Here is a 26669-nt window from a genome sequence, read left to right as displayed (position 1 = left end):
CAATACTCAGACCACTACACCATATTGGTTCTCTCCAACTCTAGGTTACACATTCAGAATTACAATTGTGAATTCCAGCCTTAATCATTTGATCTGATTTAACAGGGCTCTTCCTTTATTCTTCACTTCAATATATGCTTTTTGATCAATGTGAAGACTGCCTTCTCAGCACACCACAGAAGTGTGTAATTATCTCAATAGCCTTGATGCTTCCTTCCATCTTGATTAGAAATAATTGTGCTCCCCATTTGTAAGTGGATCCACCTTTTCATTTTGGAAATACTTGCACTACAAATTTACTTCTTCCCTCACAGGGCAGAGTTTCCAGAGGGACAATCCATCCCTCCTTACAAGCCCACTTTTTCAGATGGATGGGAACCACCCATGTCTACTTGGAGACAGCATTCCATTGATTTGGATAAGGTGAGTCTCTTTGGAAAGACAGACAGTATAGAAACAAGACAGAATTAGATCCCACAATCTATAATATAATACCACAACATGGACTGGCAAGAGCCTGGGCAAGAGCTCCTGAAGCAGGATCAACACTTAATGCATTCTCCTGTGGGAAAGACAAAGACAGCTCCACCTTGTAGAATCTAGAAAATTTCTACAAGACAGTTTTGATTTTCTTGGAAATTCTCATGTAGGTCCAACCAGACAACCTAGTGTAGACAAAAAAATTACAAAGATTGTATGACACAGCATTACTCATGGCTCAAAGGAAAGCAGTGCATTTCTCTGGGCATCTAGTAAATGCAAAGGATTGCCCTAGATTACCAAAGATGAAGAATCAACTGCCAATGATAAAGCATCATGCATTACTAGTATACCCCACAAAACTCTCTAACACTGATGATTTTCATGCAGATGAATAAAAGTTTTCTGTTGTTGCTTTTACTAATACATCAGATTCCTGTATAATTCAGAAAAGTAGGCAAGCACTATTGAAGTCCATATACCAAGGACTGTGTACCTTTGTACATGTGTTGAACCATTTTAAATAGCTGTGTAATAAGTAGCAGCAGTAGTTTCACTTTCAATATATAGTATTATACTCAATGAATTGCATTGTTGTTTTTGTGCAGACTCACAATGGAAACAAGAATGGCTTCTCAGACAGGTATGGCCTCTTACTGGACTGACTCAGTTTATGTTAGAGAAAGTATTTCCCCAAAATTAATTCTAGAGAAGAATACATTACATCATCATCATCATCATCATCATCATCATCATCATCATCATCATCATCATCCTTGCAGCAATGTTGGGATATCATACTGCATACAGACACACTTCAGGCACACACTCTGTTTGTTCTACTGTAAATGAGAATTAAACATGTCTGCAGGCTTTGTTAGAGGAAGCAGAATAACGTCTGCATTGGGGTGCTGTTGAACCACTCTTGTGCATAAAACCTTCACAGTATTCTCTTGGATTTAAATTCAGTGTTGTGTTGTCTAGATTCTCTAAATCAGGCACGGGAATTGTGTGGCCCTTCCTTGTTGTCCTCATTGTGCCCTCAGTAGTGATCTCATCTCTTTTTCAGGGTGTCTGATCCACCACAGCTCATGCAAGCTATGTATGACTTCCACGCAAGAAACTCCAGAGAACTCTCTGTAAGCAAAGGAGATCTATTAGAGGTAAGTCAGGCTCCTTTGCTTTGGAAGTCTTCCTGTGAAGGAGAGAGCACCTCCCTGTTCCTTGTGCATGGAATTAGCAAAACCATTGCTGTTTGTACACACACAACCAGAGAGAGAGAACAAGAGAGAGTGCACAATAAACGGAAAATGCATGTCTACTAAGTATTTTGACCCTACTTGGCATAAAAGGCTATGGCCAATAAAAGCAATTGAATTATAATGATAACAAGAGAATCAAAAGGGACAGAAATACGTACGTAACAATTTGTATTTTTTAAAAATCAGTGGCTTCCAGCTATTTTGCATAAGCAAAGACCATGAACACATTGAGGATTGATTCAGGATATTAATCATTATCATGAAGTTGCTTTTGAAGCAGATAAATTTGGTCTTCAACATCATAGACTCTTGAGTCACAAAATACTCAGATAGGCGGGTTACAGACCGCCCATTTGGGGCGGGCTGTACCCGCCCCTTTCCCCGGTGTATCGGGGCCTCAGTGGCCAGAACGGCAGCCGCCGAGGCCCCGATCCGCAGCTTTTCAGGCTGCGGGGAAACAGCAAAACGCCGCTTCCCCGCAGCCTGAAAAGGGGTGTCCCTGGGGCTTCAAGCCCCAAAGACACCCTGCGGCGGCGGGGAGGAGGAGAAAGGGGCCGCTTGGCCCCTTTCTCCTTTGGTCCGCTGGGCGCAGCCGTGTGAAGGCTGCACCCAGTGGACCAAACCAGGAAGGAGCTCAGAAACGGAGCTCCTTCCTGCTCTGCGCTAAGAGCGCACTAAGCGCCCTGGCGCGGAGCGAGGACATCACTTCCACGCCGCCCCATATAGAGGCGGCGCGGTCGTGACTTCCTCATGGCAGCCGTGTGGAACGGCCGCCGCCATTTTGTGCGTGCGGAGCACACACTAGGGTTAGGGGGGTGCGGAAGCACCGCCCCTTTCTAACCCTAGTGTGTGCGCTGCACGCACAAAACGGCTCGTTTGTAACGGGCCTAAATCATCATTCCAAAAGTAGGAGTTCTCAAAGAGAGAAGTTTGTCCAACCTTTTCTTTATATTTAGAATTCTGTATGTGCCCTTTTGAATCATTGTAGAAGGAGTATTCAGTACCTCCTTGCACAGTGATGTTCTCCCCACCACCACCTCCACCATACACAGTGTAGCTCATTGGTTTCAGGGAACAACCCCCTCCTATAGCCAATCAGTAGATGGTGGGGGCTTCCACATGACATACCTGCTGGAGGTCCAGGAGGTTAGTTAACATTTCCTTTTTCCTGGTTGAAAAATTGCAGAAGGGTGGTGCCTGAGGGACCTTTGCCCATTCCCTGGGACACTGAGTAGCCATGCAGGTAAAGAGTATGGTGCCACTGACAATTATCCCATAGAATTCGGAAACCAGGTAGAAGTACTCTGGTGGAAATGTATGCTTCTCAAGCATCCAACAGAGTCTCCAATGATCAGTTCTTCCAAAGAGTTTATTTAATTGTTCAACTAGACAGTGGCATCACTAAGGTTAGTGTCACCCAGTGTAGTAACTCCTGGTGTCACCCCCCCCCCCCAGTGACCTTCTCCCATACCACACCATACAGAATCCTTAGTAATGTTTTTGTAGTAAACTTACTCATCAGTTGTAATTCCTGTATATCACTGAATGTAATGGCAATAGTTATGACATAAACAACTAGCAAAATTAAAATTATATCTTTAAATTACAATATCATACACACAGGTGAAATGTATTTACATTAATATTGTTTCATGGGGTTAAAGTGAAAATTTGGTAATGTGATGTTTTTAAGGAAAATTTTCAAAACAAATTTTTACATTATTTTTTAAAAATTAATTTAAAAAAGATTAAAATCAAAAGTTTATTTTTAAAAACTGGGGCTCTCCTTTTTCTTTCTATTTAGCCCCACCCCACTCACCCCATCTCTTCAGCATTTTAAAGGGACACAGGTGAATGCCACTGCCCATTTCTGCCAAAAGGCAATACCCCTCCCTTAGGGTGTCACCTGATGCAGCACACACTTCTCACACACCCCTAGTGACACCCTGCAACTAGATATTGCCTGTTTTGGATTACTGTACTATATGGCCCAGAACAACAAGCTGGTCAGTCTCAGCTTGTACATTTCCCTCCTCAGCTTGAGAGTTCCATCCTCCTGGCTATGTTCCACCTTCACTAAAGTGTAAAGTCTGATTATTGGGATAGTAATTCCTTTTTGGTAAGGTCTAGCAGTTCACACATTCAGTAGGATGCAGACTTTCAAATCATGTACTCTCATTTGTTTAGGTTTTAGACCAACGGAAAAAATGGTGGCTTGCTAGAAATTCTGCAGGGGAGCAGGGTTACATTCCTAGCAATATTCTGGAGCCTACAAATCAGAAGGCACCCAGTGGAAATTCCAAAGAGCAAGTAAGTACAATTCTTTGCTTGTGCACTTGACATGGGAGAGGCACAAAGAAATGGGGCTAGTAGCTTCTAGAATAGTCTGCTTCCTCTGTATTATATCCAAACATATCTAGGTGCAACTGTCCACCATTCAGGATAGGGAGTGTAAAATAAGAAAGTGTTTTAAGACAGAGACTCCAGCTAACATGACTAGTGATCAGGCATTCTGGGAGTTGGAAGAACAAAGAACTGAAGGACCAAAGGTTAAAAACTGCTGTTCTATAGCAAAGGACAGTATCCCTGCATGCATATTGTATATCAGTCTCCTTCACTCTGCATTGCTCTCAGTCAGCCTTGAGAGACCAGTACAATGAATCCCCGCTAAGTAGCACCTATATTCTGCAATAAGCCTGAGTTCTGCACTAAATTGTTCAGTATTAAGCATGTTTGTGTACTTTTTATTGTACAGCTTCCATTATTATTTGGAGGGGCAAAAGATTATGCAGGGTACTGAAACATTAGCATCTGACCAAAATCTCCTTTCCATCCCAAGCTCTTAGATTCTAGTTGTGTTTCCCAAGACTTTAAGAACCCTTTCACACTACACAGTTGTAGCACTATAACTCCACTTTTCTAATTGGTTCCTACTATGGAATCCAGGAATTTGCAGTTTAGGGAAGAGTATTTAGAATTCTCAACAAGACAACTCTAATACCTCACTAGACTACAAATACCAGGACTCCATAGGGTTCAGCTATGGCAGTTAAAGTGGAATCATTGTGCTAGAATCATGCAATGTGAATGATCCCGTAGGTAGGAGTGGGGAAATTGTGGCTCATGGTCTCATAAAGCCACCAGCTCCATTTTTGCAGCCACCAAAACACCTCCAGATGAAAATCCTACTTCTAAAGCTTGCTGCAAGTAAGTTGTGTGTAATTGGCTGTCTGTGTGGGAGGCTATTTTATGTAGTTGTAGTAGTAGTAAACCATTTGCTATAAAATGTCTTTCTTTTGTATTCAGGACTCAAGAAATTTCCCTGAGCTCCAGCCAAGTTCCTCACCAGCAGAGGTCACTGTTTGGCTCAGGAGGAAAGGCTTCTCTAAGATGTAGGTGTCTCCTTAGTAACTTTCCCAAAGAAACTGTACTGAGGCAGTAGCCCTTGGACCCGTTGTTGTTGTTGTTGCGTGCCTTCAATGTATAGTGACTCTACAGCTAATTATCATAGATTTTTCTTGGCAAGATTTGTTCAGGGGAGGGTTGCCGTTGTCTTCCTCTGATGCTGAGAGCATGTGGCTTGCCCAAAGTCACCCAGTGGGTTTCATGGCTGAGCTGGGAATTGAACCCTGGTCTCCAGAATCATAGTCCAACATTCAAACCACTCCACCACACTAGCTTCTTCTTGGCCCCATGCCTATTCAGAATACAGTAAAGTCTGATTCATAGCTTTGTCCATTCTGCTCTAAGGCACTGAAATTCCCATCTGAGCTTTTTCAAACTACACAAATATTTCCAGCCGTAGATGCTTGAATCTGTGGGTAATGAATCTGTGGATATGGAGGACTGACTATATTTCTACATTGTAGAAGCACCCTAATATGGAAACAAGGAGAACAGGAGGGGAAAAGAGGAGATAGACTGGGGATGTATGGACTTTAAAATATTCCCTCCCCTACACACACAACTCATTCTTCTTTTTCAACAGTACAGTTAAATCCCTTGGCATCCTTAATGGGCAACAGCTTCTGTCAATGAGCCAAGAAGAACTGAAAATAGTCTGCCCAGAAGAAGGGAGAAGAGTTTTCCTCATGCTTTCAAGCAGTTAAATCAACACTGGAGGTAAGACACTTTCCAAAGCCAGAAGACCGGCTTGTCACACCCCATCTGTTTTGTGATTAGAAAATAGCTATTGGGCGCATTTCACTAGATAAAGTGCCACAGGCCACTATGCTCTAGCACAGTATGCTTCAGTTTCTCCGTGATGGAAATGAGTGCAGGAACAACACAATATTAAGGAGGCAGGGAGTCATGTGGCCCTCCAGATGTTGTTCAACTGCAATATTCGGCATTCCTCACCACTGGTTCTGTTGGCTAGGGGTTTTTGGAGTTGTAGTATCCCTGTATTAAAACCACATGGGTCTGCACTAGTTTCAGTCAGGCAGGTACAGTAAGCATCTCACTGTCCAAGCAGTGACTTGTGTGTATATATCCAATTCACATACAACTTTGCCTCACTTTTAGGGCAGTACCTTTTACCAAAGGTAAACATCTCAAGGTTCATCTCTTAAGATCCTGCTCAGTAGTTGCATGGTGTCAATGTACAGCAGCATGACACAACTGGAGTTCCACTATGCCTGAATAATACATGGCCACATTGTTGCAAAAATGGTCATACAATGTGCAGCAATGCTTCACATCCTCTTGTGAACCAGTGTAGTTATCCCCAGCCAGCAAGTGAAATGGAAAAATGGTGGAACCTCCTAGAAAGAGCCACCATTATACCACTGCACACACAACCCTGTTTAGAATATTGTCCTTGTGCAACCTTCTAGGAAAATACAACTTCCTCAGTAATGGTATTTGTGCCAGCATTAATGGTATTTGTACCAGCAGGGTTCTGGCTTTAGTTTTTATACACATCTATTTTTCTTTAAAATGTAGCAGTACAGAAAGAATGTCAGGTTGTGGGAGTAGCTATAGTAAGAAATGGTTGTTACATGGTTAAACTCAACTGCTGGTGCTTGACATTATAAATACACTGATGTGGTAAAACACAGCAAATGCAATGCTTCTTGTGGGATTATTTTATTCATTGGCCTGTTACAGACTGCCAAAATAAAGCTGCTTTGGATCTCTTTGGAGGTATGCTATTTAAATGATGCATGGGTCCTAAGAGTCTGGAGGTCGCGCCAAAGCCACACTCCATTCCTAAGCACTGGAGTGCAGCTTTGGTGCAGCTTCCGGATTCTTAGGGTGCATGTATCATTTAAAAAGCATAACTCCAAAGAGACCCGAAGCAGCTTTATTTTGGCAGTCTGTAACAGGCCATTGAAACCAAAATTAGTTTCATACTATCATTTATGGCACCAATTGCATTAAAACTGACAACACGTTTTTCTAATTGAGTATACCTATGGGAATGAAGAGAGCTCTAAACTAGTTAGGATCCTTTATGATTAGACTGTTGCAGGAGAATTACAGTTATCAAGTGAATAGCATGGCAGAAGGTTAAATCTAACCAGAAGTATAAATATAGCAACAGTAGCACCTATCCTCCTTAAACAGGGACTCCAATCTAAGGAGTTACAGCACAATTTTTGAAATCTCAATTTGAATTGACTTGAATTAAGACTTGAATTCTTTATCTAACAAGTATAATTTACATTGCGCAGCAAGGGATGTCACATTTTTCCACATTTTGATCCATAAAGGGAAAATGTGAGACCCAATGTTTGTTAGTTTTTGTTTGTTTCTTATTCATAAACATTATACAATTTGCTTTTATGCTGCTGTTACAGGCAGGTATTGGATAGTTCCTATGAAAGTGGCAATAAGAGGTAAAGATTTGCCTAAAAATGCCTGTAACCATAGATCAATGACAGACAACATGAGTTCCTCTAGCTGTCACTCAACTACAAATCCCATCATCCCTTCCCTTTAGCTATGTGGGCTATGTCTGATGGGCATAGCAGTTCCTCTGGGAAGAGCTTATTGCAACCTATGAAAACCAAACTGACTGCGACTTCCCAGAGGACCTTCTCTGAAAGCACTCCCAGTCTATGGAATCGCCTGCCTGATGAGATTCATCAAATCACCAACTTAGACAGCTTCAGGAAAGCTGTCAAGGTGGATCTCTTCCGGCAGGCTTTTCCAGAATAAACTATTCGGCCATGTAGTGATTCTCCCACATATATGTGATGACTCTGCCACTGTTATTGGTTTTTAATAGTTATGTAATTTTAAATCTTATATTTTTTAATTTTTTTTAAGGGGGATACTTTGTATTTATGTACTATTTTAACTGTTGCAAGCTGTTTTGATTGTTTTAACAAAAAGCGGGGTATAAATAAATGTTTTATTATTTTATTTATTATTAGTTCAACTTAATCCGGAGGGAGTTTTATATCCTTTGCATTTAAATATTGAGAACTACAACCAAAGCAGCTTTAGGCAAGATAACATAACTTGGTTACCTCCCAATCTATTGAGGCATAACATTGGGAATATTAAATATTACTTTTCCCTGGACATATATTTGAATTTGTAGCAATCACACATAGATACAGATTCCTTACTCACAAAAGAAGCTCACAGGGTGACTTTCAGCCAATTAATATTATCAGTGTCAGTAAGTACAACATTCCTACAAGAACAGGCTAGACTCCTATATGATCTTGATTTTCTTGATGGCTAGAATATGGTTAGAAATTATTAGAACGTACCTTGCATCAGGACTGATATTTCTTTCTCTGCTTCCCTTTAACAGTATGATCCTCAAAAGTAATCTTCAAGAGTATTAATCCACTATATAACATACTTCCAAGATATCATCTCTCCTACTAGTAATGATTTGTTTTCCCACCACTTCCTTGGTTGGCTATTTTCAACTGGCAGTAGGACTACCAGGTGTGCCTTATTGCATACAGGATGTCCCTTGTTTGAGAATCAGAAAGTTTGTCTCTTATAGGACTGGCAGACTAGGAAAGCCCTTTCCTTTTATATAGACTGAATAAAGATGTCAAAAATTTCCTGTATTTTGGAGTATGACCCCTTCATAAAGACAGAAATGTGTGCATCATGTAATTTATAAATGTAGACAATATGTTAATTTTACAGAGAAGCACATGGATAAGTTAACTGAAATCAATACTTTCATTTGGTGCTTAGGTAACATGCAAACTTGTTACTAGCTGCATCCTGACTGTCAATCCTGCATGTCTCTATGACAGGAATTAAATTTTGACCATTCCTAATTTGAAAACCTGGCAACAGTAGCTTGAAGATATATGTACACAGAACTATAGAACCTGAAAAAGCTAATTTTTAAATAACTGCTAGAATTCCAGAGGCAGGGTAGGTAGTGGCCATGTTGGCTGTAAGGAAGCCATTAGTAGCATTTCCAAGTACTACATGTTCTTAAAGGGAAATAAAAAGTAAAAGGTAAAAGAGGCAGCACACCATAAAATCCAAGTCCTACCAGTGTTATTTCTATCCAGAGTTCAAATAAATGTAAGATGTAATAGCATTATCCATTTATGATAGCAGCAATTGATTAATCAATTTTCCAATATTTACTGTAGTAACTTTAAACCCAATAGTGGGGGAGAGACCTTTTTTCTTGATCCCAAAGAAACAGAGCAAAATATATTTAAATTCCAATTCAGCAGTTTGAAAAGTTTTCATTTGGTGTTAACTTGCAGGAAAATGTTTACTTTGAGATCATTTGTTGGTCAGGAAGCTTTGTTTTTTTCAGTAGCTTCTAAATATCTGTTTTGTGTCCAAGCCTGGTATCCAATAAATCTGTTCTGTTTCAATGTTTGTGTGTCTGGTTTAACTGCCTAACATGGCTATACTCCAGAACTATTTCAAGAACACTTATGAAATGGCATCTTTCACAGATACAGAACTTGAGACAGTTCTGTTTTGAGCTACAATTTCTAGAATCCCTCAGCCAACATACCCCTCCACTTTTTTTAATAGCAATAAACATGTACAAGTATACAAATAGTATCTGACAGTTTCAGTGAAGAAAACCAGGACTGGATTTTTATGCAAGAAGGCAAGGCAATTGTTATCCTGAAAACAAAGGCAGCCTGTTTCTTAACTCCAAGTATATGCCCTTCCCTCCCCACTATTTTGAACCTAGTGCCAGAGCTGGCTTGGAGCAATTAAAACAGAAAGCGCATTTTGTAGGCTTGGGGTCAGCCCACTCCTGGCCTCTGAGCACTTCCAGCAATTCTCATGCATTTCCACACATTTTTCATTTTCTTCTTCCAGCCGTAAGGCAACACAGCTTGTTTATTTGATGGCCAGAAAAGTAAATTCAGTAGTTATCTTCTGTGTTTTGTCATTATGTAGCTTTGCTTGTGCTTTACTAATGGACTAGACAGAGTACAGATGGGGTATTGGGGAAGAAAAACAGAAGTCAAATTATGTAAGGTACTAATAGTGTACAATTTTAATGTAATAATTTGACTTCTGTTTTTCCTCCCCAACACCCCACCTGCATTCTGTCTAGTCCATTAGTAAAGCACAAGCGCGCATGCATATATATATATATATATATGTGTGTGTGTGTGTGTATGTATGTATGTATATATATATATATATATATAACCTTTATTTATGAAGCGCTGTAAATTTACACAGCGCTGTACATGCAATCTTTTTAGTTAGACGGTTCCCTGCCCTCGGGCTTACAATCTAAAAAGACATGACACAGAAGGTGAAGGGAGTGGTGGCGGGAAAGGGTAAGAGGTCCAGCAGTTCCTCTCTACACACACAAACACACACACTGCAATTCAATAGTATCATATCCTGTAGAGGTTGACAGAAAAAGTTCTTCTCCACCATTACATTGAGCTGTAAATAAGCCCTAGAGGTATCGGCTTGCAAACAGATTATAAACATGTTTGGCAGATACCAGCAGTAGGGCAGGAGTTCTTCAGTGCATGAAAATGTTCAGTGGGGAATTTTACAAAAGAGTAAATCCAAGACAGATGATCTGTTCACTCCAAATGGGCAGAACAGGTTCTGATGGGAAATGTCCACATCCGGGTCTTTAATTTTCTTTTCTCTGGAACCTTCCTCCCACTGATTCCATAAGGAGGAAACTAAGTATATACCCTGTCCTTGGAACATGTCAGAACAAGAAGGGCTTTGGATGCAGCCTAGAAAGTTTCATCACCAACATGGCTTCTTCTTCCCATTAAAGGAAGGGCACTGCATCAACATGGAGACTTATGAAGACAGATCTTTTTCAGTCTTGGGTTCCTCCTGCTTGGGCCAGGGTGGAAACATGTAGACTTCCAGCCATTGCTGAATTGCAACTCCCAATATTTTTCACTAGCTCTGCTGGCTGGGGCTCTTGAGAGATGCAGTCCAAAAACATCTGAAGGGCTGCATGCCTCTGACCTCTTCCCATCCGATGGCACCTCAGACCATCAGATTGCAACACAGAATATTATGCTTTAAATTAGTTCTGGCATTAACCCTTGTGTGGATTTGTATTAGCAGAATGGGTGGGGGGGGAGGCAGCTGCCAAGGTAGACGTTTCCTTCAATTGGTCCTCCAGTTTGAATAGGGATGGGGAATGTTTGGACTTTCATGATAGGTTCGCCTTAGGGTCACCATAGGTTGGAAATGACTTGAAGGCAAACGACAACAACAACAGCTAGCCTGGAAGGAAGAGCCCTCCCTCCAATCCATCTGCCTTGGTCCAGGCCTCAGAGGAAGAGAAGAACCACTGGACCTCATCCCCTTTCCCTCCACCATTCCCTTCTCCTTTTGTTTCGTGTCTTTTAGATTGTAAGCCTGAGGGCAGGGAACTGTCTGATTAAAAATAATTGTAAGCCGCCCTGAGAGCCATTAGGGCTGAAGGGCGGGATATAAATACCTAAATAAATAAATAAACAACAACAGCAGCTCATTCCAAGAGTCTTTATTAGCTACCACAATATTCAAAATAGAAAAGTTTCAACCAGCGTTCTACAGAAAGAGCATCAAATTCTAGCTGAAAAAACTCATCTGTTTATCAAATAAGAGTCTTCCAAGACCAAAAGAAAACAAAAACCAAGGTATTATTATCCAGCATCAAAAAGCCCCCCCCTTTTTTCCCCCCTACTCCTTCTTGTTACCCCATTTGGCCATTTTGTTGTTAATGGGAGTCTTCATAAAGCGGCTGGAGCTCATGTAGGCTGCAATCTTCTCCAGGGCCTAAGAATACAAAAAATAGAGGGATTTAGAAAACAGGACAGAAAAAGAGAGAATTCACCTCAGCAGGTCAAAAGTTGAACAATTACAGGACAATATAGGAAAAATTCTTCCAGCCAACATTAATTTGTTCATATACAGTGCACCCTGACTAACCACAGGCTTGCCATCTGCAGATGGCAAGCTCCAGCTTTTTAAATGGCAGCATGTACATGTGACTGTGCGCCCATTTAAAAGAATGGAACTTAAGGGCCCACATTTTTTGCTGTCTGTGGGGGGAAGGGGGTCCGGAACAGATAGCCCAAAGATAGCAAGGGACTACTGTAGTCTACACTGAAGTACAAGCTCTAGAGCAGCCTCTTCCAATGCACTGACCTACAGATACTCTGGCTGACAACTTTTGGTCAAAACATCATGAGGATGTGAAATCTCAGATGGTTGCTATTCCAGTCCTTGGTTTTGAGAGCACTTCCTTCATTCAAACTTCCATGAGTGGCATATCAAAAAATATGTTGTTCTGCTTTCTGCTGAATTGTCCTAGGCCCTATTATTTCTGACCATGTTCATTTATCTAATGGGAATTTGAGTCCACCAACACTAAGTAGGCACGCCCTGCCCCACCACATCACCACAAGCACCAGCCCCATTAGCTTTAATGGAGCTTGAGCTTACGTGGTGTTTCCCTTATGCGGGGGGGCAGGAGGCCTTTGGTGAATCATGTTATTTTATGTAGGAAGGAACTTTTGACACATCTGTAACTTTACATGGGGTAGAAAGTTAATAAAGATGTTTTCAAAGACCTCAGTGACATCTCTCTGCGATGGAAACATTACTTGACTACTACAGCCCCCAGAATCCCCCAGCCGTATGCTCACTAACCATAGTATTTTTTAGGTTGCACAACAACTTTGCCTTTTTCTTTCTTCTTCATAGCTTTTATAGCCCACATTTTCCCCAAGACTGGGACTCAAGATGGCTTACACATTAAAAAGATGATAATTAAAAACATACAAAAAGCCACTTTAAAACTGAATTAAACTAAGAACTGTATGAAAAATCTAAAAGACTTTTAAAAGTATGAACAGTACAATTTAAAACAATACTGCACTCATAGCCCCTTTTCAATCCTAAAAGCCTGTCTGAATAAAAAAGTTTTGGCATGCCAATGAAAGAACAGCAAGAAGAGGGCCATTTCAGCCTCCCTAGGGAGTTCCACAATCTAGAGGCAACCATTGAGAAGGCTACCAGCCTGCCAGCCATACCTATGAAGGTAATGGGGCTGAGAGAAGGTCCAGGCAAGCTTATAAGATAGCCTGGACCTAAGTCATATAGGGCTTTATAAGTCATAACCAACACTTTGAATTGTGCTTGGAAACAAACTAGCAGCCAAGGCAAGTTGTATGATACCTATACTCAGCCCCAATTAACACACTAGCTGCAGCTCTTTATATCAGCTGAAGTTTCCAAACACTCTTCAAACATAAACCCATGTAGAGTGCATTACAGTAACAAAAGGCTATTTCCCCAAGCTCTACTCCTTTCAACTGTATTAGCACACATACAGATAACAGTCCACTTTCACCACAGTAAGTATCTATAGCTTTGTAGTACTTAGTAAATTCTTGCATTGCTAGCAACTATGTCATCACAGGAAGGAGCTCATTAAATAAAGGAATGAAAGGGAAGTTAACCACCATGCCAATTTACAATAAAGCACATTTCATCATCCTGCCTGAAGCCTTTTATGCACCTAAAGGAAACAGACAATATTTCTCACTTATTCCTGTTTTTGCCAGCTTCAAGAGTTGTTCTAGCCATTTTGGAACCTTGCTGTCTGTTAATCTGTCTGTGGCTGCTTGCCAGAAACTAACGAACTGAGTCACAAGATCCATAAAAAGTCCTGCAAACAAGCACGTCTCTGGAAGCCAAAACCAACCTCAAAGCGGGTGAGAAAATCCTGTAGGTTCTTAAACTGATCAAGGCACTTAGGTTCAAACATGCGGTTTTGATCGAGGACGTCATACATGAGGAAGTCAACAAATGTGATCTGGGAAAATAAAGAGTCAGTGAGACATAAGAGGGATGAGGCCTACCTTCAGGTAGCCAGGTCTGCATATACACATACCTTGTCACCTGCAAACCACTTTCTGTCCCCCAAGAACTGAGAGAACAGTTTCAGCTTCCCTGGCAGTTGCTCTAAATATCCTGGTTTTAACTTCTCCTAAAAAAAAGAAAGAAAGAAAGGAGAGAGAGAGAAAGAAGAGAGTGATGGATAAACTGTGCTCATGACTAAAATTCTTCTGTTCAATGCCCCTATGGAATTTGGAGCCATCAACACTCAAGTGATCAGAGAGACAAAATGATTCTTGAGGAAAGTATCTCAGTGGTTTCAATTAACATTTTTCAAGGAAAGAGCTATTGGTAAGACGCTGCAAGCTTGCTATTCCATGTTAGGCCTGACATCTTAAGAATTCTTCCAGCCAAGCTGCATTCACCATTATAACAACATGTACAGGAAAGAATGTAAAAAGTTGCTTTACACAACTGATGCAGTTCATGTGGGTACAGTATTGTTTCCCGACAAAAGAGGGTGACACAGACATGCTTTTAAATATCTTGGCCTTCTGATAATCATTGCAATCCCCAGAAATTGATGTGTGTGCATCACTTTATGCTTTGGATACAGCAAACAGTGCTATATAATGCAGCTGGGTTTACTGCATAAAGCAAGGACCTTTTACAGACATTGTAAAGCTTCACTTCTTTCTTTCTAGCCCATTATAGTAGGTGTAAATGATCGAGACAGGAGAACTCACAAAATCAGGATTGTAGCAAACCATCACGAGGCTCATGCGGAAATCCATCACCTGATTCTCCAGCATGTCCACTCTGAGTATTTCCTCCTCAGTTTCTCCACCTGGAACCAACACACTGAGATGAGAAATCCTGGACAGAAGGTTTTACCAATGCAGACCTCAGAAGAACTCAGCTATACTTACAGAGCTTATGCTTGCGTGCAATGTACCGGAGAATGGCATTACTTTGTGTAAGCTTGGTCTTGCCATCAATTAGGTAAGGAAGCTGGAAAATAAAGAGAGATCAGCTCATGGCCAAATCCTTGCCTTGTGCTTCCAAGCTCACTGTTAATGCCCTTATCAGTGTATTCATAATTGTGCCTCAGCCACTTCTTTTTCATGTAAGGTTCTACATATGAATACCATTTAGAATAGCATGTTTCTTCTCATCCAAAACTCACAGATAACTATGACATAGATAACTAAGATGACATTTCCCTGTATCACATGACAGACAGTCACTTACATTAGGAAAGTCTAGCCCCAGCTTCTCCTTTTCATTGATCCATTGACTCTTATCATAGTCAGGAGCTGAGGGGGAAATAAGAGTACAGGTATTATTATTTTTTCAGAAATGATCGCTACTTCATTTATTTCTCAGTAAACGTAGTTAGATCATGCTGTAGACACTGGGGTAGCCTTTTTTGTCATGAAGCTGTAAAGACAGTTTGAATTGCTGAAAGAATTGTAGCAAGCGGCATCCCAGCTGGTAATAAACTCAGATAGACCTGAATGTCACCACCAGCCCTCATTAACTTGCCATCTTGGTATATTACAGTCAGAGGAAGATCCCCAAGAGTTAATTAGGCAGAGCTGTTCTTCTCTGCCCTCATTTTCCTTCTAGACCACCTAGGTTTTGAGAAAATAACTTGGCAAGAGGAAGAATCACTGTGACAAGCAGCAAGGTTGAGCAGTGATGATTAAGAGACAAAAGCTTCATTGTCCTCTCTCATGAGGATGAGGGGCAGCAGCACTCAGAGCATTTTCCAGACAATCTGTTCTTTAGCACACAGTGACCGATAATTGTTGCACATTTTCATATGAAGACAACTTGCTTGAACTTAAGTCCTTCTGCTGCAAGGATTGCTTATTCATTCTCAACTCATTCCGTATTCTACTGTTGGAAAAGTGTCCCACCCACCCCCACCCACCCTCAAAGTACATCCACATAAGTTACCATAAGCCTTAAGGAATATGCATTTCATGGTGACTACTGACAGACCATCACTGTGCATTTTGTTTTACTACTTTTTGTTTTATTCTTTTGAGAAGTTGACACCAGCTGGAGGTTCCAGGTCAGACCATATAACACCTATCTTGAAAGATCTTCATTGGCTGCCTGTTTGCTTCCGGGCTCAATACAAGGTGTTGGTTATTACCTATAAAGCCCTAAATGGCTTGGGCCCAGGGTACTTGGAGGACCGCCTCTCCCCATATAATTTCCCCAAATGCACGTTATGTGAGGACCTCACAACGGGCCTTCTCCATCTTGGCCCCAAGAATATGGAACAATCTCCCTGATGAGCTCCGCTCCACCACTTCTTTGGATCTTTTTAAGAAGAATCTTAAGACCTTCTTCCTTTCCCAAGCTTTCCCCCCATGACTGTTGATAATATGGATTTCGCCCTCTACCTGGCATGACTCTTGTAATGTTTTTGGATTCCCCCACTCAGCTGGCTGAGTATTGTTCTTTTTAATCCTGTGTATTGGTTTTATGGATTGTAATATATTTTATTGATATTCTGTATGCCGCTTTGATCACATTGGAAAAGCGGGGTAAAAATAAACTATTACTATTACTATTATTATTATATTAGCTAGAGTTCTTCTTTTTGCAGTAAAGAATTCACACAGTACTAATTTGCTTAACATACACAGCAATCCCAACCCCTCCTCCTGTGTACCACCAATCTAGAAACAACAACAATATCCCACCTTTCCCAAAACCTGGAGTCAAAGTGGCTTACAAATTAAAACAAGTACAACAAACTGTATTTAAAACAATCACCATTTCCTTGCTCACTGAATACTACTGTGCCATGCAAGGGGACTGCTGGAGCAATTATCCAACTTTATTTCAAGACAAGCCTCCAAACAACAGATTTACTATGCCCCACCCCCATAGTCAGGCCATTCATCCTGCAGAAGATGAAAGTGACTCAAGAACTTTAGGGACTGACTTACACTTTGATGGGTGGCAGAGAACCACTAGAGATTAATTTTATATTCTAATGGTCTTGTAAGATCCATTTTAAAAAGTGTTGCTGCAGGAGAGGCTGGGACCACATGGCCCTCCAGAAGTTGTACTGCAACTTCCATCAGCATAGCAAGTGGTAAGTCATGCTGGGAATTACAACATCAACAGCATCTGGAGGGCTTCAGTTTCCATCCATGTCTCTAAAACATTTCTGCATATGATTGTACCTGCACTATATCTGAAGTGAAACCAAATGTTGTGCCAGTAAGATCAATTATGAATAATTTACTCTGTTTCTCCAGGACTTTAGCCCTGAGCAATGACAATAAAGTTTAACTATCAAGAACTCTGCTTACAAGACTGCAGAGTTAGACTGACATTAAACATCAAACAGATGACTGATCGCTTGGATCTAGACACCTGCTTTCTTCCCAAAAAAGAAGAGCAGATTCTGTCATTCCTGTTCTATTCTTGAGCATTATGGCACACATACAACTTTAGGACACTCCTCCAAATAGCAGGTAGTAGCAGATACATTTTCTTTCAAAGAAATATGAAGGACAGGCAAGGAGAGTAGGGAGTAGGTAGACTGTCTGAAGTATTAGCTACCAAAATTATACTCTTCCCATAACAGATATGTATTATTTGGCACAAGCCGCCCACTGACACCCCCCCCCCCCAACAACTGTAGAGACTTCTAAAATTTATAAAGTTGAGCATAGTTCATAAAATACCAGTCTGGATTTGAAGGGGAGGAGCAACCTAAGCTCAGGAGGTACACTTTATATACCTAACTTGTTTAGAATGCCAGATGTGCTAGTAGGTACCAGAACATTTGACTAAACTATCAACTTTTATTACTGATAGTAAATTGGGGACAGGGAGAGAAAAACTTTAGTGTATACTCAATTCAGCAATACAGACCTTCTCCGCAGCTGTATAACTTATCTTCATAGGGTGTGCCTGTGTATTCTAGTAGCAAGCGGATGCTATGAGCAAGCTAAAGGGGGGGGAAAGACAATGCTCTATGAGAATACAAGGAATAACCATCGTTAAAAGAGGATGTAATGAAAAGAAAAGAAATTGAGAAGGTTTAAAAATTACTTTTGGGTTGTTCTCACTAGGTGAAACCCCGCGTTCTGAATCGAATCCAAGGAGTGGCGTTCCTATTAGGATCCGATTTAAACCTAGAACGGTTCTAGAGCAACCTGCAATCGTCTCCACTACAAATCGAATTGTAGAGCGGAATAAAATTTTGATTCGAGTTTTCCTCATTTAACACGTGTTAAAAAAACACTAGGGTCTGACCTACGTTTTTCCATTGATTCGATTTAGGAACCGGAGCATTTAAATAGGAACGACAGCCTTTGAAATTGCGTTAGATGAATGGGAGGAGCGGAGTGCGATGGGGCTGTCCTTGGGGGAGTTGCCCTTTCTGTCCCCATCCGTCTGGCTGTCGCCATTTTTGCTTCCCTCACCCCTTTGTCCGCTGTGGTCTTTCAATAAGAGATAAGGATTATTTTTATTTTTTATTTTAATGGTTTACAGGCGCTTAATCTCTTCAGCGCTTTAAGCGAGGAGCCTTCCCTTCCCTGCCTGGGTGAGATCAGAGCCCAAGCGGGCTGTCTCTCCCCATGGGGAGTACAAAGCGAATTTAGGGAACCGAAGCTCTTTCCAGAGGAACTATGGGATGGGTTTCGCAGGAAATCCCTGCTTCATGGCTCCCAAGACAGTCCATTCTATTCTATTTCAGTCTATTTAGCCAGTGTTTAAATCTCTCTATTTATCCATCCATCTCTATGTATCCTGTCTGTCTCTCTGTTTGTCCAACCATGTATGTATTTATCTACCCATATACATCTATCTATCTATCTATCTATCTATCTATCTATCTAATTATCCAGTCTATCTCTCTGTCTAGCCAATGTACCTATCTAATTAGTCTGTCTGCATCTCTCTCTCTCTCTCTCTCTCTCTCTTTCTCATAGCATAGTAATCGCCAGCGTGTTGAAAGGGGTTTGAGTGCTGGATTATGACTCTTCTCCTTCCCTCCTTGCTATCTCAGACCCAAGGCAGCGATGCCTTCGGTTTGGGAAGGCAAGGAGGGAAAGAGAAATGGCCTGAGCCAACTTCTCCTTCCCTCCTTGCCATCTCAGACCCAAGGCAGCGATGCCTTTGGTTTGGGAAGGCAAGGAGGGAAAGAGAAATGGCCCGAGCCAACTTCTCCTTCCCTCCTTGCCATCTCAGACCCAAGGCAGCGATGCCTTCGGTTTGGGAAGGCAAGGAGGGAAAGAGAAATGGCCCGAGCCAACTTCTCCTTCCCTCCTTGCCATCTCAGACCCAAGGCAGCGATGCCTTCGGTTTGGGAAGGCAAGGAGGGAAAGAGAAATGGCCCGAGCCAACTTCTCCTTCCCTCCTTGCCATCTCAGACCCAAGGCAGCGATGCCTTCGGTTTGGGAAGGCAAGGAGGGAAAGAGAAATGGCCCGAGCCAACTTCTCCTTCCCTCCTTGCCATCTCAGACCCAAGGCAGCGATGCCTTCGGTTTGGGAAGGCAAGGAGGGAAAGAGAAATGGCCCGAGCCAACTTCTCCTTCCCTCCTTGCCATCTCAGACCCAAGGCAGCGATGCCTTCGGTTTGGGAAGGCAAGGAGGGAAAGAGAAATGGCCCGAGCCAACTTCTCCTTCCCTCCTTGCCATCTCAGACCCAAGGCAGCGATGCCTTCGGTTTGGGAAGGCAAGGAGGGAAAGAGAAATGGCCCGAGCCAACTTCTCCTTCCCTCCTTGCCATCTCAGACCCAAGGCAGCGATGCCTTCGGTTTGGGAAGGCAAGGAGGGAAAGAGAAATGGCCCGAGCCAACTTCTCCTTCCCTCCTTGCCATCTCAGACCCAAGGCAGCGATGCCTTCGGTTTGGGAAGGCAAGGAGGGAAAGAGAAATGGCCCGAGCCAACTTCTCCTTCCCTCCTTGCCATCTCAGACCCAAGGCAGCGATGCCTTCGGTTTGGGAAGGCAAGGAGGGAAAGAGAAATGGCCCGAGCCAACTTCTCCTTCCCTCCTTGCCATCTCAGACCCAAGGCAGCGATGCCTTCGGTTTGGGAAGGCAAGGAGGGAAAGAGAAATGGCCCGAGCCAACTTCTCCTTCCCTCCTTGCCATCTCAGACCCAAGGCAGCGATGCCTTCGGTTTGGGAAGGCAAGGAGGGAAAGAGAAATGGCCCGAGCCAACTTCTCCTTCCCTCCTTGCCATCTCAGACCCAAGGCAGCGATGCCTTCGGTTTGGAAAGGCAAGGAGGGAAAGAGAAATGGCCCGAGCCAACTTCTCCTTCCCTCCTTGCCATCTCAGACCCAAGGCAGCGATGCCTTCGGTTTGGGAAGGCAAGGAGGGAAAGAGAAATGGCCCGAGCCAACTTCTCCTTCCCTCCTTGCCATCTCAGACCCAAGGCAGCGATGCCTTCGGTTTGGGAAGGCAAGGAGGGAAAGAGAAATGGCCCGAGCCAACTTCTCCTTCCCTCCTTGCCATCTCAGACCCAAGGCAGCGATGCCTTCGGTTTGGGAAGGCAAGGAGGGAAAGAGAAATGGCCCGAGCCAACTTCTCCTTCCCTCCTTGCCATCTCAGACCCAAGGCAGCGATGCCTTCGGTTTGGGAAGGCAAGGAGGGAAAGAGAAATGGCCCGAGCCAACTTCTCCTTCCCTCCTTGCCATCTCAGACCCAAGGCAGCGATGCCTTCGGTTTGGGAAGGCAAGGAGGGAAAGAGAAATGGCCCGAGCCAACTTCTCCTTCCCTCCTTGCCATCTCAGACCCAAGGCAGCGATGCCTTCGGTTTGGGAAGGCAAGGAGGGAAAGAGAAATGGCCCGAGCCAACTTCTCCTTCCCTCCTTGCCATCTCAGACCCAAGGCAGCGATGCCTTCGGTTTGGGAAGGCGGGGAGGGAAGGAGAAACGGCCTGAAGTCCCGGCTGCTCAAGCGCCTGCATCTGCCGGTGGATTGCAACCTCCCCTCTGTGTGGGGAGAGCCCATTTCTAACGGAGGAGAGGCAGGAAGAGAAGGCTCCTCTCAAAGAGGCATTCCCTGCCCGCTTGGGCTCTGATCTCGCCCAGGCAAGGAAGGGCTCTGATCAATGGGGGGGGGGGGAATAGAGCCTTTCTCCCTCCATTTCTCAAATGGAATCTGCCTTCTCCTCCAACCCTGGAAAGAGAATCTTTGGGAAGAGTGTGCCCTCCCTGCTTTTCCAGCAGCCTCCTTCATTGATCTCTGTGCTCTCTGAAGGGATTCTCCCTGGCTGTCTTGGGAGACATGAAGAGGGGATGCTGCCCTCCAAAACCTATCCCATAGTTCCTCTGGAAAGAGCTTCGCTTTTTGCCAGCAGCCTCCTTCATTGATCTCTGTGCTCTCTGAAGGGATTCTCCCTGGCTGTCAATGAAATGGAAACGATGCCAAAAGATAAATCGCTTCCAAATATTCCGGATTAACGTTACGTCATTCTGACGTACTATTGATTGACAGCTCCAAATAAGGTATGGAGGAGAAGAATCGCTTTATTTAAACACCGATTTCATGCCAAGTAGGAACGCTTGCAGGTAAAAACTTCGATTTAAACAACCAGATGGGAACGATGAACAAAGCGATTTGGATAGCGGGATAAGAACAGTGTTATTTTGAATCGATTTTATTAAAAACGTTGTATTTTAAATCGTTTCAAATCTTAAGTGGGAACAACCCGTTTGTGTATCTAAAGACTTTGTTTGTGGGATACAACATCTTTCAGATCTGCCTTTTTCTACTAATATGTGCACTCTATTGACCACTTATCCTGTTTAATCTTCTTGCCAGTCCTTTCCAGTTTGTTCAAACACTCTCTGTGTTAGTATAATTATTTTCTTTGTCCCTACAATCATGCCACTCTATTTCCACCCTTTTATCACCATCTGTACATGTGTAAGGGCTTGGCTCACAAATATTCCTTCAACTCTAGTTTATGTATTTTTGGTACCACATTTTTTCTTCTATATAGTGTCCAGAACCAACTCAGTCAGTGTCAGCAGCAATAAACAAATAGTAACCTTTACTGAAGAACCAACTGAAATAAAATGTTATATAAATTAACAGTATTTAATTTATATAACAGTATTATTATAAGAAAAAATTAATCACATAACAGACCACATTATTGATTTGACTCCCTTCCTTTAAACACATCTTCTCTGACTGGAATCTGTTCTCAGGGCCATTCTCTACCTGTAGGCATGTTGAGCCTCTTTATAAGATGAAAAGTACATAAACCTGAAGTACCTAAATACTATAATTATTTGCTTGCTTTCTGTCCACAACTGGCTGTATCTCTGACTGTTTTTAATAGGATTTAAAAACATAGTTATTCTCCCTCTGGCTGTTAACTGAACAGATTTTATGCTGTGTAAAGTCAAAGGCTTTCATGGCTAGCATCCAGTTTTTTGTGGGGTTTTTTGGGCTATGTGCCCATGTTCTGGAAGAATTGACTCCTGATGATTCACCAGCATCTGTGACTGGCAACTTCAGAGAAATGCCAGCCACAGATGCTGGGGAAACATCAGGAATAAACTCTTCTAAAACATGGGCACATAGCCTGAAAAACCCACAAAAAATATTTTATGCTGTTTGCATTTTATTACAATTGATTTTTTTAAAAAGTGTTAACATTTTTTTTTTTTATTAGTTTCACTCTTGTCTTCCAGTCTACCTTGGGAAGGCCGTGGCTTTGAAATATGGTTATCAACTGTATCTGAAATTAATAATAAACAAATGCTTCTCAACAAAGGCCAGGAAACAGCGATGTTCCCTCCCCTGCTTGCCTTCACATCAGGTGCACCAGAAGCAAGGGCACTTACACAACTAGCATGCTCATTATTTTCTTTAGAGAAAAGAAACTTCTGACAGAGAAAACATAATCTTGTCCTACCCCCCCCCCTCGCTTGGGGGAGGAGATGAGGAAGAGGAGCAGAGTTAAGGAAGTAAACTAAGAGTTAAGAAAAATTCACATTCCATGCAGTACTTCTGCTTTCTGAGAACAGGATTTCCTGAAAAAATAAGCACCTCAGCAATCAGCTTTTGCCAATTTTGCCAGTGTTGTTGCTGTTGTGCTTTTCAAGTGGGTTCTGAGTTACGATAGCCCTAAAGCAAAACTATCAGGAGCTTTTCTTAACAAGGTTTGTACAGAGAGGGGTTGCCATTGCCTTCCTCTGAGGCTGAGAGAGTGCAACTTCCCCCAAACCACCCTCTGGGTTCCAAGGCTGAAACAAGGATCAACTCTTGTCTCCCAGATTTACGGCAACCTTAATTTGAGCCTGTCATGGAGTTTTCTTGGCAAGATTTATTCAGAGATGGATTACCTTTGCCTTCCGCTGAAGCTGAGTGTGGCTTGCCCCAGGTCCACAGTTGAACTGGTCTCTAGAGTCCTAGCCCAATGCTCAAACGCTACAGTATCAGTCACCAAGGAAGACAGGACAAATGCAAGGTGCATTGTGAAGAGGTTTTCCTTGCCTATGTATATCAGATCTCGCATTATGGATGCTTGGTTATGCGATTAATATTTCCTCATCTAAGACATTCAGAAATCTTTCATCACTTGGAGGCAGTCCCTCCCTAAATGTGTTAAAATTCTATAGTCTGGATTAAACCTAAAAAAAAGTGAGTTGCGTGCTGTTTCTTCACAGTGCAGAAATAATCTGGTTTAAGGCCGCTTTAACTGCCATGGCTCCAGGCGATGGCATTCTGGGAACTGTAGTTACTACCAGGCCCCACATGTTTGGGCTCAGAAAGAGCCACTCACCTACAGAAGGGCACCCAGAAAGAGGAGGACCAGGGGTCCTCCTTTTTCCATGACCTGTCCTCCATTTCTACTGTTTGTCCAGGAGGAATTCCCAATTGGCCTCCTTTTCGAGCATGACAAGCAAGCATGCATTGATTATCCATTTCTGTTAGTATCTTTGGTGCTGTCCTACACAGGGTGACCAGGGGTCCTCCTTTCCAGGACCTGTCCTCCATTTCCTCCTTCTGTCCAGGAAATATTCCCAAATGCCCTCCATTTGGAGCATGACTCACAAGCATGCACTGACACCCATTTCTCTTTAACATGTTTGGCCCTTGTCCTACACAGAGTAACCAGAGATGTCCTCCTTTTTCAGGACCTGTCCTTCATTTCCTCCTTCTGTCCTCCAGGAGGAACTCCCAAATGCCCTCCATTTGGAGCACGACTAAGCAGACAGACAGACAGACAGAGTGACCAGATATCCCAGCCTCTAAAGAGGGCTAGACACCCCACAATGGAGGACCTTCAAGAAGAGTGTAGGACCTGACCCAAGAAAAGCTCCAAACGCTGATAGACACCGAAATGCATGCTTCTGAGTCAGGCTCCAAATGGAAGACGTTTTGGAAGTCCTCCTAGACCGAAGGTGGGAATGGAGGACGTCCTCTGGAAAAGGAGGACCTCTGGTCACCCAGCCTAGAAATGGCAATGGATGCTTCTTAGTCCTGCTCCAGATGGAGGACCTTTCTGGCGGAGGAGTCCTGGAAAAGGAGGCTGTTCAGTCCTTTTTTGCATAGAAAGGGAAATGCCTGCTTCTGCTCCAAATGGAGGATTTTTAAACATTCCTCCCGGAGAGAAGGTGGGAATAGAGGACCTGTCCTGGAAAAGGAGGACCCAGGAACCAGGCGCCCCGGGAGGATGGGCAAGGAAGGCCTTCCCTTCTTGCCTGTCACTACAAAGGAGGACAAGATGGAGGACATTGCAGGGGGAGAAAAAAAGAGGGCCTGGCCAAAAAAAGGATTCCAGCAATCCCTCTCCCTTCAATAAATCTCAAGGCATGCTTCTGGGTGGAGGACATTTTGGAATTCCTCCTGGAGAGAAAGGGGGCAATGCAGGAACATGTCCTGGAAAAGGAGGACCTGGGCCCACTCTGCCTAGCCATGGGGATACATGCTTCCTAGCCCTGCTCCAAGTGGAGGGCATGGGGGCCTTCCTCCTGGGCAGAAAGGGGGAAATGGAGGACGCTAGGCGCCAGGCCAGGCCACTCACCCCTCGGATGTCCCAGTAGCCCAAAGTCATGGCCATGCTGCTGCCTCCTCCTCTCTGTCTCTCTCTCTGCCTGGAGCTCTCCTCCTCCTCCTCCTCCTCCTTCGCGGGCGGCGGGGCTTAAGAAGGGAAGGGAAGGGAAGGGGCTGGGCTGCACTTTCTAGCCCTCCCTTCAAGGCCCACTTTTCCTCCAAACCAGCATCGGAGGCGGGGCTCCACCTTCAGAGAAGCCTCGGCAAAAGAAGAAGAAGAAGCAGCAGAGAAAGAGGAACTGTTAAAAGATGGCTCCCCAGCCCTCCAGAGAGAGAGAGACCTTAGAGCAGCAGCAGCACCTTGGAGGCGCCCGGAGAGAAAGAAGTTGGCAGCAGCAGCTCTAGCATCGGAGGAAGGGGACTGGCCTCTAGCTCAGGCAGCTGCCAATGTCTTTCTTGCTTTCGGCGAGTCTCCAAAGGCTACAAGGTCTCTTTCTAGATCCTGGTTTCTGTCTGGTATTCAACTGTTGCCCACCAGGCAGCTAGGCATTGCTCATTTGGGGGCCTTTCAGCACAAAAAGAAAGGAGAGACATGGGAAGTCAGAGGCTTTCATGGCCGGCATCCATCTGGGGAAAAGGGAAACTCCCTGGCTGTGTCTGCTAGAAGGCTGGTCCCAGGCAGGATCGGAAGGAGATTGTAGTGCCTTTGAGACTGACGGAGAAAGAGGTTGGAGCATCAGCTTTCACGGGAGTTGATCACACGAAGGCGATTGGGAGTTTCTCCCGTGGAGATCCTGGGGAAACTGCATAATTGCACAAAACCATTTCACACAAAGTCACACAAAACCCCCAAAGAAGCATTAATGTGAATCTTTTTACTTTGGGGATTTCAGCAGACATGCATTTCCAATATCACTTTATTTGCGCAATTGCGTGTGTGATAATCATGCAGTTACCATTTTTGCTTTATTTGCAGGATGCTTGAAATGCACTTTAATCTCTCTTTAATGCCAAAACTAGCCCCAGTGTGATGAACTATAGACTCAGTCGACTTCATTAAATGCAATTGATCAAGTAGACTGAGTCTATGAAAGCTTATGCTACAAACTTCATTCGGTCTCAAAAGTACTATGTACAAGGTTCTTTTCTATACTGATACAAACTAACATGGCCACATCTTTGAATATGACCAATAAATTTTAGCATGACCTTTTCTGGTTTACAATCCATCTTTTGAGATGCATTGATGGAGTACTGTATTCAGGCTTCAGGTATAAATGCACAAGTTACATAGTAGGAAAAATGGGATCAGAGAGGGAAACAGGATACAGCAAAGGACAATTGTCACAGTGGACATAAGATGCCAAGCAACTTAAGATAACCATTCTGGCATATGCGATTTAATACACCTTGCTAGCTGTTAAGATTGCCTCTGAACGTGTAAACAGCACTTTCGGCTTTCAGAAAAGTTGGCTTCACTGATGGCATGGTCTTATCATGAGGAAGGCTTCCTTTGTTCTTTGTTATATGCACCCCTGAAGTGAAAGCTAGCCAATTAATATATATTGCATGCTAATAAATTTCTATTACTAGATTGGAATTTGTGTATGAATCTAGGGCCTCAGTCCCACTTACAGATAAATC

The 26669-nt window shown here is 43.1% G+C and overlaps 2 protein-coding genes across 4 annotated transcripts in view; one reads left to right on the top strand and one right to left on the bottom strand.

Moving 5' to 3' along the window:
* Positions 1 to 9535, top strand: part of EPS8L3 (EPS8 signaling adaptor L3) — a 36875-nt gene extending 27340 nt beyond the window's left edge. For both annotated transcript variants that reach the window (XM_089518624.1, XM_089518623.1), the window contains exons 14-20: positions 315 to 423; positions 1089 to 1123; positions 1550 to 1643; positions 3930 to 4052; positions 5049 to 5134; positions 5731 to 5864; positions 8512 to 9535. In XM_089518624.1, coding sequence (XP_089374750.1) covers positions 315 to 423; positions 1089 to 1123; positions 1550 to 1643; positions 3930 to 4052; positions 5049 to 5134; positions 5731 to 5851 — 568 coding nt within the window. In that variant the 3' untranslated portion in view covers positions 5852 to 5864; positions 8512 to 9535. The remainder of the gene's footprint in view (positions 1 to 314; positions 424 to 1088; positions 1124 to 1549; positions 1644 to 3929; positions 4053 to 5048; positions 5135 to 5730; positions 5865 to 8511) is intronic.
* Positions 9536 to 11670: 2135 nt separating this feature from the next.
* LOC149316136 (glutathione S-transferase Mu 1-like) lies at positions 11671 to 25165 on the bottom strand. Of its 2 annotated transcripts, XM_089514861.1 has the most exons (9): positions 25057 to 25138; positions 24334 to 24483; positions 17934 to 18009; positions 15279 to 15343; positions 14957 to 15038; positions 14774 to 14874; positions 14083 to 14178; positions 13894 to 14004; positions 11671 to 11960 (listed from the first exon to the last, which is right to left on the bottom strand). In XM_089514861.1, exons 2-9 carry the CDS (start codon positions 24376 to 24378, stop codon positions 11865 to 11867), a joined length of 672 nt encoding a protein of 223 aa, XP_089370987.1. In that variant the 5' UTR covers positions 24379 to 24483; positions 25057 to 25138; the 3' UTR covers positions 11671 to 11864. The 2 variants fall into 2 exon arrangements, with proteins under 2 accessions (XP_089370987.1, XP_089370989.1); XM_089514863.1 differs by lacking the exon at positions 24334 to 24483 and having other exon boundaries at positions 25057 to 25165.
* Between the last annotated feature and the right edge of the window lie 1504 nt (positions 25166 to 26669).

This window comes from Sceloporus occidentalis, unplaced genomic scaffold (assembly GCF_023333645.1).
Source record: "Sceloporus occidentalis isolate IW3139 unplaced genomic scaffold, rSceOcc1.0.p SCAF_3, whole genome shotgun sequence".
Classification (NCBI taxonomy): Eukaryota; Metazoa; Chordata; class Lepidosauria; order Squamata; family Phrynosomatidae; genus Sceloporus; species Sceloporus occidentalis.
The sequence above is the reverse complement of the archived record's forward strand: the minus strand, read 5'-3'. Positions and strand labels throughout refer to the sequence as shown.

Coding starts and splice junctions, on each gene's coding strand:
- LOC149316136 (XM_089514861.1), bottom strand. CDS start 24,378: ATGCATTTCGGTGTCTATCAGCGTTTGGAGCTTTTCTTGGGTCAG. Junction 15,039..15,278: donor TGGGGCTAGACTTTCCTAAT/GTAAGTGACTGT, acceptor TTTATTTTCCAG/CTTCCTTACCTAATTGATGG. Junction 14,179..14,773: donor TTTGCTACAATCCTGATTTT/GTGAGTTCTCCT, acceptor TCTTTTTTTTAG/GAGAAGTTAAAACCAGGATA.